At 35.3% G+C, this 15,581-nt stretch overlaps 1 protein-coding gene across 1 annotated transcript in view; it reads right to left on the reverse strand.

Annotated features, from left to right (window-relative positions):
* Positions 1–15,581, reverse strand: part of LOC124361964 (proton-coupled amino acid transporter-like protein pathetic) — a 69,415-nt gene that overhangs the window by 38,020 nt on the left and 15,814 nt on the right. Inside the window, exon 4 of the mRNA XM_046816069.1 lies at positions 13,524–13,674. Within this exon, the coding sequence (XP_046672025.1) occupies positions 13,524–13,674 (151 nt within the window). The remainder of the gene's footprint in view (positions 1–13,523; positions 13,675–15,581) is intronic.

The following is a 15,581-nucleotide window of genomic DNA, read 5'->3' on the forward strand; positions in this document are numbered from 1 at the left end:
CTGTACTTCTATTTTGTTGAGTTCTATAAATGTCACCAACTCTAGTTTCATAAGAGTGAACATCCCTGCCTTGAGGCAAAGCGTACTTTGACCTCCAGTGCAGGACGACCTCCAAAATATAGAGGCAGGGTAAAGTCTAAGCTTCTTGAATGCTTCTGTACACGACTTTCTAGCTTCCAGTTTCCAATGTTTCTGACAGCTCTTTTTTGAAGTCTAAATACCTTTTCCAGCTTGTATTTAGAAGAACTACCACAAAGGGTTATGCCCTGCTTCAGATGAGGGAACAGAATTATGCTAGGTTACGCAAGGCATAAGTGCCTTATCTAACTCTAGAGCAAACGCTGTCAATGTGATCATGTCAACCCCCGTCGAGGTGTTTTTCAAGGAACCGAGAATAAAGTTACAACATTTAAAATAAGTTTGCTGCAAGGTTTAACTTAAGTAATTAAATCAACATACGAATCCAAATGAATTCAAATCCGAAACCGAAATTACAGAGATGGTAAAAAAGATTCAAATTCAAAATTTTAAACTACATACTTGACATATTTTTTTCAGATTTTGTTACTCACATTTTTCTCTCTTGGACTACTCTAGAGATTACGCTAATCCTCAAGCGATAGTAAAGTAATCAGAAAGATAGCGGCAACAAATCTGGAAGAATGCTGGTTTTATCAAGTAAGGACGGAATCTCTCTAAGTTGATTTCTTCCTATTTTTCATAATAACCGTGCACGAGATGTACACCTAACTGTACAGTCTGTTTAAACACGTTCCCATACATAGGTACATTTAATTAAAGTTAAATCACGATAAATACGCATGTTTACACAGACTGTACTGAGTGGGTATACGTACGCAGTATGCATATTGCAGAGTTTATAAAAAATAGTTTATGTCGTCGTTACTTACTGTACTTACATTGTTTTTATTCTTAAAGTTTCAAGAAAAGATTTATGCCAGAAATAAAATACATATTACTGTTGTTTGGAAAACCCATCATTCGCTAAGGAAAACCCATTTAGTTACTACACAAACATTTGCCTTCGGAAAACATCTTAATAATTTTATTTCATAAAAATCTGTAGAGACTAGGTCCAATGTTTCATTCTTAATTTGTGGAGGTTTACGTTGGATTTATGACTCAACACCATCCTGAAATTGCGCAAAAATTGGGCTTAACTGAAAGAATGGGTTGAAATCTCAAATGTCCTTTAAATAATCCAAGACAAACTCTAAGTTTGGCTTCTCATTGAGTCATTTTACTTCACAACATTTATGCTGCCACAGCGTAAAATCCCTTAGTAAAGATATTTCTGTAAAAATATCTTTAGTTTGTGGTAAACCTGACGTCACCAATGATTATGAATAGATACATAATAGTTTCCTTAAAAGTGACGTCATCGATGGAAAAACAATAAAAAGAATCTATCGTTGTTTATATCTAACGAGTTTAACTTTATTGGATACCACGGGTATCAGAAAAACATTAACAGGAGTACACAAGAAGTTACAGAAAAGAAATGAGTCATTTAAAATATTCCAATTATTGTAGTACATTCCTTGAGTAGTTAGTACTAACCAATGTGTTTAAAACCAAATTTTATGATTTGTAACATTTTAACTATGTTTGTAACTTTCATAATTGTGTTGTGGTTATGGATTTTACTACATTAAAAAGGTATCCTCCAGTCAGGCTTTTTTTTAAATATTCGTGGTCAGGTAAAAAAATAAAACCGACTTTCGCAAACATCTGGTTTGATATCAATAATATTGGAACACAAAAACCCGCTGAAAACGGGTTGCCTGAAACTTGAGGAGCAGGTCAAAATCTAAATTACACCAACCTGCAAAACATCGTAACCTAACTAATTCCTGAAACCTTGTACGCAGTTAAAGCTATCTCAATAAAATCCTCAGACATTCAAAAACAGTGATGCGTAATCTCAATGTTGAGATTAATCCGACAGCTGTAAACATAACCTAGAAAGCACAGACTGGCAGTAAACCGCTCACAATAGGTTTATAAGCTCAGGTGTTGAAGGATATGTCAGCTAGCACCACAGTCAGTTACTTTAATTGCCATACTTGGTGCCTAATCTGATTAACTACAGTGATGATAATTCCATTATTGGCCTTTACAACTACAAAAGACGTGTTTCTCCGAAACGTTCTAGTTAGAATAACGTATTCAATTATTTGCCCGGGAACAGCTGACAATGTAAACTCGACTCTATAAAGTCAAGATGTAAAATAACCTATAAACCACGCCTTCCTCGATTGTTTCGTCGCTTGGAGAAACAATTACACAGTTATTAAACGCTATTTGCAAAACAAGCGCCTGGAATAGGTAACAATTGCCGGAATAAAAACGAAGCTGCGACCATTTCTCAGCGAGATGACCTTGAGACGGACAACAATCGATTGTTGTCCCCCGGCCCGAGGTCACGTGACCACGTCACGTGATACACACCGGGGCCAGAGCCGGGTGTTGCCACCGTAATAGTGAACAATTACCGCCATGTTGACACGGCGTCCGAGAATAACAACCAGAATGGCAGGATGTTAGTAATGTGTGGTTTTTACCCTTCATTCATGATTTTAACTCTTTGAATAATAATTCATCGCATCATATCATTTGTGCAAAAGATAAATGGCAAATTATAGAATACATTGATTTCAGAATTGCTTGTTAAGAAAATAAGGCAAGATTTTGAAAATTTATCACATTTCCAAAATGCCTCATGAATTTTATCCTAATGTTTTGTTTGTTAGAGACACAATAATTGGCATAGATTTTTCCAACAAATCTGGGAGAGAGATTTCCAACGACTAGCCAATGTACAACCTGTCGAAAGAAAGCTAAAAATAGAATAATTTTTGGAAATATAAGGAATGCCAATGAAAAATACTTGAGAGAACTAATTCCACAATGGATATAACCTATCACTAAAATACATATTATAAATATAATTATCGTTCAGAATTATTAGAACGCTTTATATAGTCCAAAATAATATTGAATGGGGCATAAAGAATCGTAAAAGTAAAACGCAAACCCCTTCACTTTATATAGCTTCGAGGACATATAATTTATTGCCTGACTTGGTCAAAAATAGTCGGAAAATAGACATATGTTTTCTAAAAAAAATTGAGTATGGTTGATCGGACAGGATGATATTAAATGTATGTGTAAGATAATAAATTAGTGTATGACTAGTCTAGTCTGCTATGATATAATAATATTTAAATATTTACACCAGAGAATTGTAAGATAATTGTTAAAGATATTTAATGCCACATGTTTAAGCCTAAGATATTAATTAATTGTAAATCATGCATAAATCCCTTTCTTTGATACAGCTCAATAATTATGTTAAATTTTAACTTTGAAACGAAATTTTAATCAGAAAATAAATAAATATTAATAATAATACAATAATAATAAATAAAAATATTAATTAATTAATAACATATTATTATTATATAATATTATTTATTATTATTACGGTATTTAATATTTATATATTTTAGTTTTAAGTTTAACTTTTTGTATTTTTTATTACATAAGCTGGAATATCTAATTTTTACTATTTAATTCTTCCTCGTTTCCGCTATTTTTATTTTTTACTCTTTTGGTACACAGTACCCCAGCACAGGCAGTCTTGTGGGGTACATACATTCCCTTATTGTATACAATTTATTTGGACTAATTATTAATATTAAAGAAAAAATTTAAACAAATCTAGAATGATTTTACATACTTTCTATGTTGTATTAATCTAAGGCACAGTACCAATTAGAAGAAAATTAAGTAGAACATAATTTTCATTTTTTTGTATTTGAGTTGTGCTGGTATTATAAATAGGTTAAGATATGTACCTATCGGTAGGGTTACTTATTTTAATCAGTGGCTGTAATATTACGTTGTAATATTCAGTTTGTATTTTTGGGGAAATAAATGATTTATTATTTTTTTTATTTATTACTATATTGCATTTTAATCCCAATGTACCTTCAAAATCACTTGAGTATAAAGTTTAGTTTTTTGATAGGCAAAATGCATTAAAAAATTACTTTTATATTTTATTTACGAGTATTTCAAAGAAAAAAATTGAGCTGTATTAAATTATTGTAGTTTAGGCACAAATCTACAAATAAATGTAATTTGCTGAACTATAACCTTTTTTACTTAGATGTGTGTGTAAATTACAAATAATATAAACTAATAGTTTTTCAAAGTGGGACTTTGTAATATCCATAGAACAATATTAGTGGGCAACAAATCAAGAATAACCCATGCCATGACGAAAGAAGTGTTGTCTCTTAATTCTTAGCCTACCTATGAAACAGTTTGGATGTATAAGCACTTTTAACTAAAAATATATAAGCAGTTTTAACTAAAAAGTAGGTTTGGGAATACAATTTAACTTAAATAATTTAATGAAATAGTTTCCTATTTTTATGGCATTGTCTAAAAGATGAAAATATTACTGGCGCGCTAGGTAAATATTGCCAGTGGCGTAGATACAAAACTCAGCTTGGGGGAGTACCGGGGGGGGGCCTGGGGGTATGTAATAATTCCCAGTATGAAGGGGGATTCTGGGGTACTCCAGAGGAAAATTTTCTAAATAGTACTCTAAATAAAACTTCTTGGCAATTTATCAAGCTGAGCAAGTTATATAGAAACAGTAATTTTTATAACTGAACAATATGTGAATAAAAAAATATTTGTTGATCTGTTTGGAAACTTTTGTGGGCAGAAAAGATTCAGTTAATCTTGTTTATGCAATGTAATTTATCAATACACCCCACGCTATCAACATTTTTTTTGAAACATCGTTATCCCCTTTTCTTGTGAGTCTGATTCCAGCTAACAAGATGAAGATCATAAAATGGTATAGTTGTCTGCAGAAGCTATAAACCTCCGATTTAGAATGGCGTTTTTGGCCAAACAAATATGCTTATAAGAATCATATTACGTCAATGTTTTCCTCGTATACTTTTACATGCTATACATATTTACGTACATAAATGCCACTGACTGATTAATCACGAAATCTCCTAAACTACAGATCAGATTGGAATGTTATACTCATGTTCGTCTTACCTATTATCAGGCTAACCACTGAAAATCCGTCATTTATATACTTATAATGAAAATGTTTATTTCATTTGGAATTTTTTAAGCATTAAAATTATCCTAAGAGACCTACGTAAGTTTTATAGGCACGCTCCACATTTTTTTTTAATGTTTTCATATAAGTTAACTATTCACGAGAACTCGGCTAACATTGATGATACTTAAAGTTTCTCGCCACAAAATATTAGTAGTAAATATTGGTTTCTGTGACTTGCAGTTTGAAGAGTCGTTGAACTTTGGATCACTAAGAAACTATTTTAAACATTTCGAAAACTGATCGCGAAGTTTGTGAACACCCTCGATGCCGTAAATGATAATATTATCACATTGAGAAGTGTCAAAACTTAAAATTAAATGAAGATCCCAATTAATTGAGTCTTACATTTACATTTTGATGTTTTGTCATACCTCCATAATTGATCGAAAGAAACTACGGCAAAACCTTACCTACTCAATATCTACTCGTTAGATCACAGACGCTTCAAAATTTAATTCAAACTAATTTGAATATAAGTGATTACTAGTAAATAATATAGCTTCAAGACAAAATCTGAGAATCAAAATCGATAAAATACGGAAATAAATTTTTAGTAACATTTTTTGGCATTTCCATGATTTTTAAACCCTTAAAAATAACAGTATCAAATTACATGAAATAAATTAACAATCGCAGACATAGTTTAATTTTTAATTTTATTTATTTTTATGACTTGATTACCATAAAGCGTTTCATTAATAATACATAATAATATTTTGTACTATTTAGAACAAAAATATTCTTTTCTATCACGAAACGTATTTTCCTTCTTATATAATAGTGTTCAATGAGAAAAGTGTTGTCAATTTCTCAACCTAGCTTGAAATTTTGTATTTTAAATATGAACTCTCGGTGTATAAGTTTATTTATAGAAGAAACTTATCGGTTTTACGTTGCTTGCTCCAGAGTCAGTTAACCCGATAGCCTAGACATTTTCCAGCCAGAGATAAAAACCAGGTATATTGTTTACAAGCAGGTACTAGGCACTTCATAAAGGTAGCAATCATAGCTTACAAACAATATACGAACATAGAAACGTTTAAATATAAAGCGTAGCTAAAAATACTAAATTGTTAGAAACGATATTAGCATTGAGTTAGTTATGGTAGGTCTTGGAGGATGGATGGAGTGTTAATGTATTAAATGTAATTAAATGTTTGAAATTCAGTATTTTCAGTATGTCAGTTCCAAATGCTAAGAAATGCTATTATATTGGAGCCCTTAACTCATCCATTTTGTATACTATGGTACATATATAGTCATTTGTTTTTTTTGTCATTTTGTAGCAGAATCCAAGGGTTCAAACCCATTCATATAATTAATACTAGATCATTTGAAACCGGATTAGTTTTAAGCAAAATTGTCTTGAAATAGCTGTATTATATTGAAAACTGTAAATCTTTGAAGAAGTTTTCAAACAATTAAGGTCAAACAGCTTAAATTTTTTTATTATTACAGAAGTCGCATGTTTATGCATAAGAGTAGCTAATATACGATTTCATTATTTTATATTTTAATCTATTTGACAAAACACGAGGTTTATTCTTCACCATCTATTAACTTTGACTCTCTATTCCTCTGAAATTTGTCATAAGATCGTATCCAGAGTTTAACACACGGTTAACAAGGTTGTGTTTTTGGAGTCTTTCTACAAGGAATTAACTATTGTTCTTATTTGTAATTGAGCTTTTCATTGCCTTTAAGGGGCAGTAATTAATTGTTTACCCTTAAAATTGCTGATCGGTACGTAATTTAAAAGTTACATAATATGGTTGTAATGAACGTTGGTTAGGGGCGAGAAAGGCAATGGTGACGTTATGAAAAATATAACATTTTAATAATGTTCAATCTCTTAAACTATTTTTATTTTTCCAATTGTGAGATTTCTATCACCAGATTCTTTATTACTATGCTACGCCCAATATATCATATTGTATTTATTGAATTAATTTCTTGCTTGACTATATCAGATATTACACAACCATTACACATGAGTATGAACACTCCTTTAATTGTATTGGGTTTCAACACATTTGAACTCTAGTGCTTAGGCCAAAAGCAAATACACAAGAACGCTCATTTCCAAGAATCTATTCCAGATAGATAAGCAACACAGTGACGTGAACGTTTCCTTGTAATACAAATTCCCACGTACAAACAGCGATAAAACATCCTCTAATAAAACTTGTACAATGTTGCTTCCCCGAATTTGTACTTGTGGTAAATAAATTACTAATAACACATAGTAGAAAATAGAAAGGTATTAAATGCTTAAACAACGGCGGGTCATTGATTTAAAATGTTTTATTACAAATTACTTGTTTATGGTTATGTTTTATTAAAATTTTTTATGGTTTAGGGGGGGGGGTTCGGACCCCTTGGACACTCCCCTTATCTACGCCACTGAATATTGTAAACACAAAACATCAGTGAAACTAATAAAACTTTAAAATGCATTTGTTGGAAAGCACTAATTTGTTAGGACAATATCAATGCAGAATATTTATCCCGAGGTGAAACATAAAACATACAAGCATAGCTGTCAAATATGACATTAAAACAATGAAGAAAGGAAAAGACCAATATGCAAAGATATAAAAAAAACAAAACTCATGCGTTTGGCTCATATCCAGGAACTAGAAAAAGGGTAGAGCGAGGTGAGATATCTAGTTCTCAGTAAAAGTAGAAATTTCCATGTAAAAAGCAAAGTTAATCCCTTTTCCAATAAATAAACGCTTAGTGACTCATGGCCTTCGAAGAACCTTTCATTAGATACGTTTAAAATGCCGACCCGTCTGGAAACTCCTCAGAACCAGTCTCACCGCTGGACCAGACGTACCGCTGGACCCGGCTGACCTCGCATTATGACGTCATCTAGATCCTGAAGACATCACAGGACACTCATCTGTAACGGGTTCCCCAGAAGCCATCGGGAGTCACATCTCTTCTGGGAAATCCCAAAACATAAATAACACTTCGTGGGCTGTAAAGTTGAGGTCACAGTTGAGTTACCCAACTATCGTTATTACGTTAACTCGTATCAGTGACGTATATAGAAATTATTTCGGAGGGGGCTGGCACACTGGGTGATTTAGGTGTAGAATACCCTACAAAATCAGGGCTCGAGATTCTTCCACCGGGAAATTGTTGGGCTTTAAGATTTAATAAATGTGTCATAGTTTAAACAAGCTATTGGGTGCAATTTTAATGTTTGTCTTTCAAAATTTTATAGGGAGCTTGGGTCCCTTAAGGCCCCCTCTTATATACGCCCATGCCTCGTATAACCGTATTAAATACATTACAACATTATAATACACGTAATATTATAGCCCATTACTGTTTCTCCGGAGATCCTGCATTAGTAATCATGGAATTCACTGTTTGAGCAAAGATTATGCAGCATCAAAGACGTGTACATTTTAATATAAAAAATATTTCTTTGTGAAAAACATTTTATTAGAAGCAGAATTATAAGGAAGGATATGCCATTACATTGTTAAGATCAACATTTTCTAATCATGTGAGTACTTAAACCATAGGGAAACGTCCTAATGCTAAGCACCAATCACAATTTCTTATCAACATTTCTGTAAATATATCAATGTCCACATCTCGCATGGTGCATCTTTACAACTCCTCTTAGACAAAAAGCTCTAGTTTTGTATGCAGTAAAACTCAAATGTGTGCAGTAAATAAAATTATTTCATCATTGCATAACCGATCAGTAGACCTACCCAACCTTCATAAATAACGAAACCCCAGGGGAATTGCACCAGGACCCGAATCTTAAATGTTGTTTTCGAATAAATCAGTGGGGTATCATGGGCGTTCTTCGTAAATAAGAGCGTTTCTCTGAATATTCAAACATTGCTGGACCATACAATAGAATCCTGGTTTGAATTCATAATGGTTTGTATTCTCCTGCGATAATTCCAGGACACATCCCTTCAGTCATTCCTGGAATGGTTCAAAGGAGATCCTGAATGCCCAAGGCCATCTTAGCCACACCCGCTGGACCGTTCGCCATAAATGAAATCCGTGCATAAACAACGAGTGGAACTCTGTGACTCACTTTACCCATTCAAAGGATTGTGAAATCGGTTCAGGCCACTTGCAGCTAGACCGTTCGCCATAAATCAAATTCGTGCATAAACAACGAGTGGAACTCTGTGACTCACTTTACCCATTCAAAGGATTGTGAAATCGGTTCAGGTCACTTGCAGCTAGACCGTTCGCCGTAAATCAAATTCGTGCATAAACAACGAGTGGAACTTTGTGACTCACTTTACCCATTCAAAGGATTGTGAAATCGGTTCAGGTCACTTGCAGCTAGACCGTTCGCCATAAATCAAATTCGTGCATAAACAACGAGTGGAACTTTGTGACTCACTTTACCCATTCAAAGGATTGTGAAATCGGTTCAGGTCACTTGCAGCTAGACCGTTCGCCATAAATCAAATTCGTGCATAAACAACGTTGTGACTCACTTTACCCATTCAAAGGATTGTGAAATCGGTTCAGGTCACTTGCAGCTAGACCGTTCGCCATAAATCAAATTCGTGCATAAACAACGTTGTGACTCACTTTACCCATTCAAAGGATTGTGAAATCGGTTCAGGTCACTTGCAGCTAGACCGTTCGCCATAAATCAAATTCGTGCATAAACAACGTTGTGACTCACTTTACCCATTCAAAGGATTGTGAAATCGGTTCAGGTCACTTGCAGCTAGACCGTTCGCCATAAATCAAATTCGTGCATAAACAACGAGTGGAACTTTGTGACTCACTTTACCCATTCAAAGGATTGTGAAATCGGTTCAGGTCACTTGCAGCTAGACCGTTCGCCATAAATCAAATTCGTGCATAAACAACGTTGTGACTCACTTTACCCATTCAAAGGATTGTGAAATCGGTTCAGGACACTTGCAGCTAGACAAGGACCGCCACGACACCTGTCAGGTAGTGGAGGCCGTGCGGCCATCAGCATCGAGGTAATGAGGGAGAGTTGTCCGTGTTATCTGTGACCTGCCGCAGGCATGATGTGTGGAAGGTCCGCCGATAGCGACAAACCGGACAAGGACTTGGTCCGTCATGGGAGTAGGAGTACGTGTGAATAATTGGACAACAGGTGTTTCGTGAATTACGAGCTCTACGATTCGCTTCCTTGTATCCATCTTAGATGTTTGACATTCAAAACTATCGTCTTTTTCATTACTGCAGCAACATTTTTGTTTGTACCTCAGCAGGCTGGTTTATACCTTCCTGTTGAATCCACCACTGGGCACAGCAAAAACCGATGTGTCACTTAAATCTGGACAACCCTATGGATGTCCAGCACCGGCACATCACTAACTGCAAATATCGAGATTCTGGGGTGCAAGGCCAATTAGATAGGTCTAGTCTACTGCGGGAGATGACTGTTGGAGTTTGGTTGGGATCGTTCCCTAATTATCAGAGGTTGTTGCTAGCCTCAACAAGGGTGTGCCACCCCCTGCCTGCTTTGACTGGGGAGGCTGGTTAAGAGCTGGCCTCCCCTTCTTCCGGGGACATGATTTTGAGATTAGCGCCCTAATTCTTCCTCATGGATCTCGATAGGAGGCGGCCCCTACTCCTAACCTTAACCATCATGAATAGCATGTCACACCGGAAGAAGTGCTAGAATTCTTACAGGACTAAGTGCAATTTATAAGTTTCTTGTCCTATGAGAACAAAAAATGTGTTTTTTTTTCAGATGTTCCATAATGTTTCTACTGTTAGCAAAACAGATTTATCCTTGGGTTACATATATTTCAGAGTTAGCACATAGATTAAAAGGTAGTTACAATTCCGAATTGGGTTCAATATGGTACGCTTCTTGTGTGCATCACTCATTAGAGATTCTGTACCTTTTTGAATTGGAGTTTCAAAATGTTCCAGTTTATAATTAACACGTTGTTTACGGCGCTGCAATGTGGTGTTAGGCTGCTTAATATCACCCAGTATAGAGCCTAAGGGAAGGTGTTAACTATATGTATTACTGGCTGAGCGTTAGCGAAGCCTATTACTCAAGGGTTTGGAAAAATTTGATTTCGGTCTGTATGCCTACTCTATATCTCTCGAACTGACCTATAGACTTGAAATTGCGCATGATGCTTCATTTCTACATGAGGATTACCGATTTTGATGAAGACGCATGTTACGACATGCGTTTTGGCTGAGCGTTAGCGAATATTTTTACATTGGTCTTGTGGTTAACCATTGTGGCAACGAGAAAATAGCAGAATAAATAAATTTGTAAACAAAATGAAGAGTTTTAACATGTTAACATATTGACACATGTAGCCTAACTACGTTAACATAAACAACAATACAGTGAATTGGTGTGTAGACGTTTATGATTTAAACACTGATATGATACCCAATTTATTGAACAATAATGTGAATGTATCTTGTGATGAAATAGCTTGAGAAAAACATTTTTAATGAAATTTGATTACTACATAGACAAGAATGAGTTCTATGATGGTGTATGTTCAACCACGGAATTTTGGTGGTAAAACCCACACTCAGTATGCTAACATCTTTTGTTTGCCGGTGGATGCAGACTTATTTTCCGTACGATTGTCTGTCAACAATCAATGGCCTACGGACTTAAAACTTTAAAATGAACCTCTGCGAAGCCTGTTACGCGATACGTGGTGTTTTATGTACTCCTACCTTGTTTAAAGACCAACACAAGGCTAAACTAATGTCATGGTAGACTCGTAAGTTTTTAGTGATGCCAATGATAATTTGTCATGAGCAATGCACAATCATAGATCTAAGCCGAGGAGATCAAGTTGTCGAGAGCGCTATAAAAGCATTACCATTATCACACCTAAAGCTTTTCATACTACTATAAAATCTTTTGATGTCTCAGTAGTGGTGAAAAAATTAACCAGATTTCAAATCCTATAATTTTCGTTCTATGTTCTAGCTTCATGCATAATTGGGTCCATCATAAAGTTCCAAAATTCCTCAATTATTCCACATCGGAATTTAAAAACTCAATTTTATTTTGCCACTGCCGTGATAGTTATCTGAAGCTACAACATTAAATGTTCAAAGTATCTAAGATTTTGGCTTCCAACAATTTTTCCAACCCCTTTTCCCATAGTTTCCAAAATGTCTTGTTTCCTGTTTCACAGATTTCTCCTCTGATTTTATAAGAGATCTGAATTGCAGAAATAGAAATTGCGATAGCATTCATTGAATTTCACAGTAACTTAAAGGTGCACGTTGATAAACTGCCGTAGTAGCGCGTACCGCTGTGTGTCACAGAATTTGCGGAAGGAGGTAGCCGAGAAGATGTTCTGGTTGGATGAAGATATTACCATCAAGAACGTGAGCAGCGGACCGAGCTGAGGCAGCAGAGCGAATTCGCCGACTCAGCAAGGTCAACTGCCAAGGAAATGCTGCATTTATTGCCGCATTTCGCTTTTACTGCTTTGAATTTGTACTGGGATTCTGCACATTCCATTTCCGTGGAACCCATTTTCTGGACGTAGAGAATAGCGTGCATCTAAACTTGACGATCTAGCAACTCGAGTTATGACTATCGATTGTTTACATTTCGGTAAATTCTTTGTTTGAAGTTTATTTTTGACGATGGAAGGACTGTGAAGGAAACAGGATTTTTCCGGACATTTGCCATTGCTTAGTGAAACGAAAAATCAGTAACATTACGTTTCTAGATCTGCAATCTGATCTCTTCTTTAGGTAAATAACTAATCTAATACATAATTACAAACTAGGTTAAAATAAACAAATCATACCAAAGCGTTGTGACACGCCTAAGTCAGGAATCACAACCCTCATGTTGTGTGTCAACTTCACTAACTCTAAAACATGTACTTAGTAAAAAACTATACACAACACTAATCATTAAAACTGAACTACAGAATACAGGTCACAACACCACCATATTCGTCTACCAACCACCTACGACTTCACCTTTGGTATGATTTATTTATTTTAACCTATTTTGTAATTATGTATTAGGTTAGTTATTTACCTGAAGAAGAGATCAGATTGCAGATCTAGAAACGTAGTGTTACTGATTTTTTGTTTCACTGAACGATGGCAAATGTCCGGAAAAATCATGTTTCCTTCATTTCGGTAAATGTGTAAATTACAGTTCTTCAATTGGTAGACTGGAACATCTTCTAAAATTTGGAACCAACCAAGTTTCAATTGTAAAAATCAAAGACTGCATCTAAAAAACCTTAGTGGAAAACCTTAGTTCAGAGCTATATTGTTGTGGTTAATTATGGCTAGTGCTGTAGATAAGCTTTTCCTAGAACTAAAATCTAACACAGATACAGACCAGCATCTGGACGCAGTGTGTGCAGATGATTCCGACTATGACAGTGCCGACTATGCCGAACCCTAGACCGCCGTTCTTGAAGGCGTTGGGCATCGCCAAGATTCCGGAGCCCAAACTGCTTTTGAGTAGATGTAGCAAGGCTCCACTGTCACTGAAAAAAACCACAAAATTAATTTGTTTTGCAGTATGTGGTAGGATTCACTTTGCACCCTCCCCCTTCTGTTTAAGACTGACTTATACATCATCCGGTCTAATGTGTGGAATGAAAAATCCAAACATCCGCTGGGCCTTACTATACGTCAAACCGTTCTCAAGGGAATCCACCGATATACACCGCCATATTAATGTTAATGTTAACATAATAAACATAAATTTTACCTATATTTGTTTGAAGACAATAAAGCACATTTTCTTCTTAATTATTTATTATTATTATATTTGTAAATACATTGTGATAAAGGTAATAACACTGTAAGAAAAATAGATGTTTCCACAAGTACATGCAGTATACTTAGACAGTTATTGTACGGTAGTTTAACAAGGTGACTGCTTGCTGTCTTGTTAAACTTCTTAGGATCACTCAGGACAGAGTGAAGGTGTTATTTAGTGATATACATAACAAATAAAGGAAATGTTAGAATGGTCGAAAACAGCGTTTCATAATATCATAGGTACAAAGTCTCCAAAGGCCAAAATGTGTTGCTAATCCTAGGTTACTGATAATTCGGGTAGGAGGTTTTGATTTATTCTTAATTCCATATTTCTTTGTGTGCATAGACAGCTAACTGTACAAGTATGGTTTAAAAAATTCTCTGTAAGGTATCTTTGGTTTTAAGATAAAGATTCCACTTTTAGATGCAACTCTAAAGTTTTTAACTTTTATTTAAGGTTTTTCTAGTTTTTGCCCTCCAGTCCTTAATTTATACAGCGAAGGAATCATTTGAAACCCATCTAAAACTGTTTTAGATACCTAACATTTGGGTTTTTCGGTTCACACGTAGTTGAAAAATATTACCTGAAAATACTTTGACGCGGCTGTGGAAATTAGGTTCTTTGATGAAGTTAAAAAGTAAATATAATTTGAATATGGCTTCCACAGTAAAGCTGATACATTTCAAGGATTCAGTTTTGTCAACAGTATTTATACGCAATGGTAACAGAAATGACTAAACGTTAGTTACTACGCAGGTCGCGTAAGCACAAAGAAGAATTTTAGATAATACTGTAACTTACACATTTGTGTAGTAAAAATTGCAGATTTATGTTTGCAGGTGCTTTAGGTTTATTATGTTTCACTAGTTGTGGGTTTTGGTTACAACCCACTAATTATTTGTTTGATTGATGTAAAAATGCTTCATTAATGAGCAAACAGTGAGCAAGACCGGTCAGCCCAGCAGAACTAGTTACAGACGAGCAAGACCAAAGTGACACAGAAAAAGATCATTTTCTCCTGACCGGCTTGATAGACAGTTGAAGGATGCATGTCGTCTATTTGATTTGCATTTCACGCTTGTGGCTACTGCAAGGGCAATGATTCATGGTACGAGTTGATGACCACCTCCAGCAGCAGCGGTAGACAAACAGGCGACCGACCGGTTGGCCTTGGCAGCTTTTACTCCTGCTGTGGGTGCTACTTGTCGCTGACTGCACTTTATACGTCACTGCTATGGCCTGTTAATTTTACACCGGTTGTTACGTAAGTCTAACTGTTTGCTAGATTTCCGGTAGAGCCTGCTTTTTGTAGAGTTACAGGTTATGGCACTGACACGAGAGTTAATAACCTGGCAGTTCTATGACACTAAGTAATCTTGTAATGGACCATCCCTGAACTATACCAAAACGTCTTATATACATTTTAATTTTGGGAGTGGATGAACTGTGAACGTTGATTACGTTATTCCCCATAACGGAGGTCCTTTAAATGATCACCTTTTTTACCAAACTTTCTGGTTCTTTACGTGGACAAATTTCTCAGTTGGGACTTCCACATAGGACACGTTTATTGACGTCTTCGTTCCATGCTTTGCTCTTGGCTGCCTGTTCCGGGTCTTTAGTCTT

Source organism: Homalodisca vitripennis, chromosome 5 (assembly GCF_021130785.1).
Source record: "Homalodisca vitripennis isolate AUS2020 chromosome 5, UT_GWSS_2.1, whole genome shotgun sequence".
In the NCBI taxonomy this organism is placed as follows: Eukaryota; Metazoa; Arthropoda; class Insecta; order Hemiptera; family Cicadellidae; genus Homalodisca; species Homalodisca vitripennis.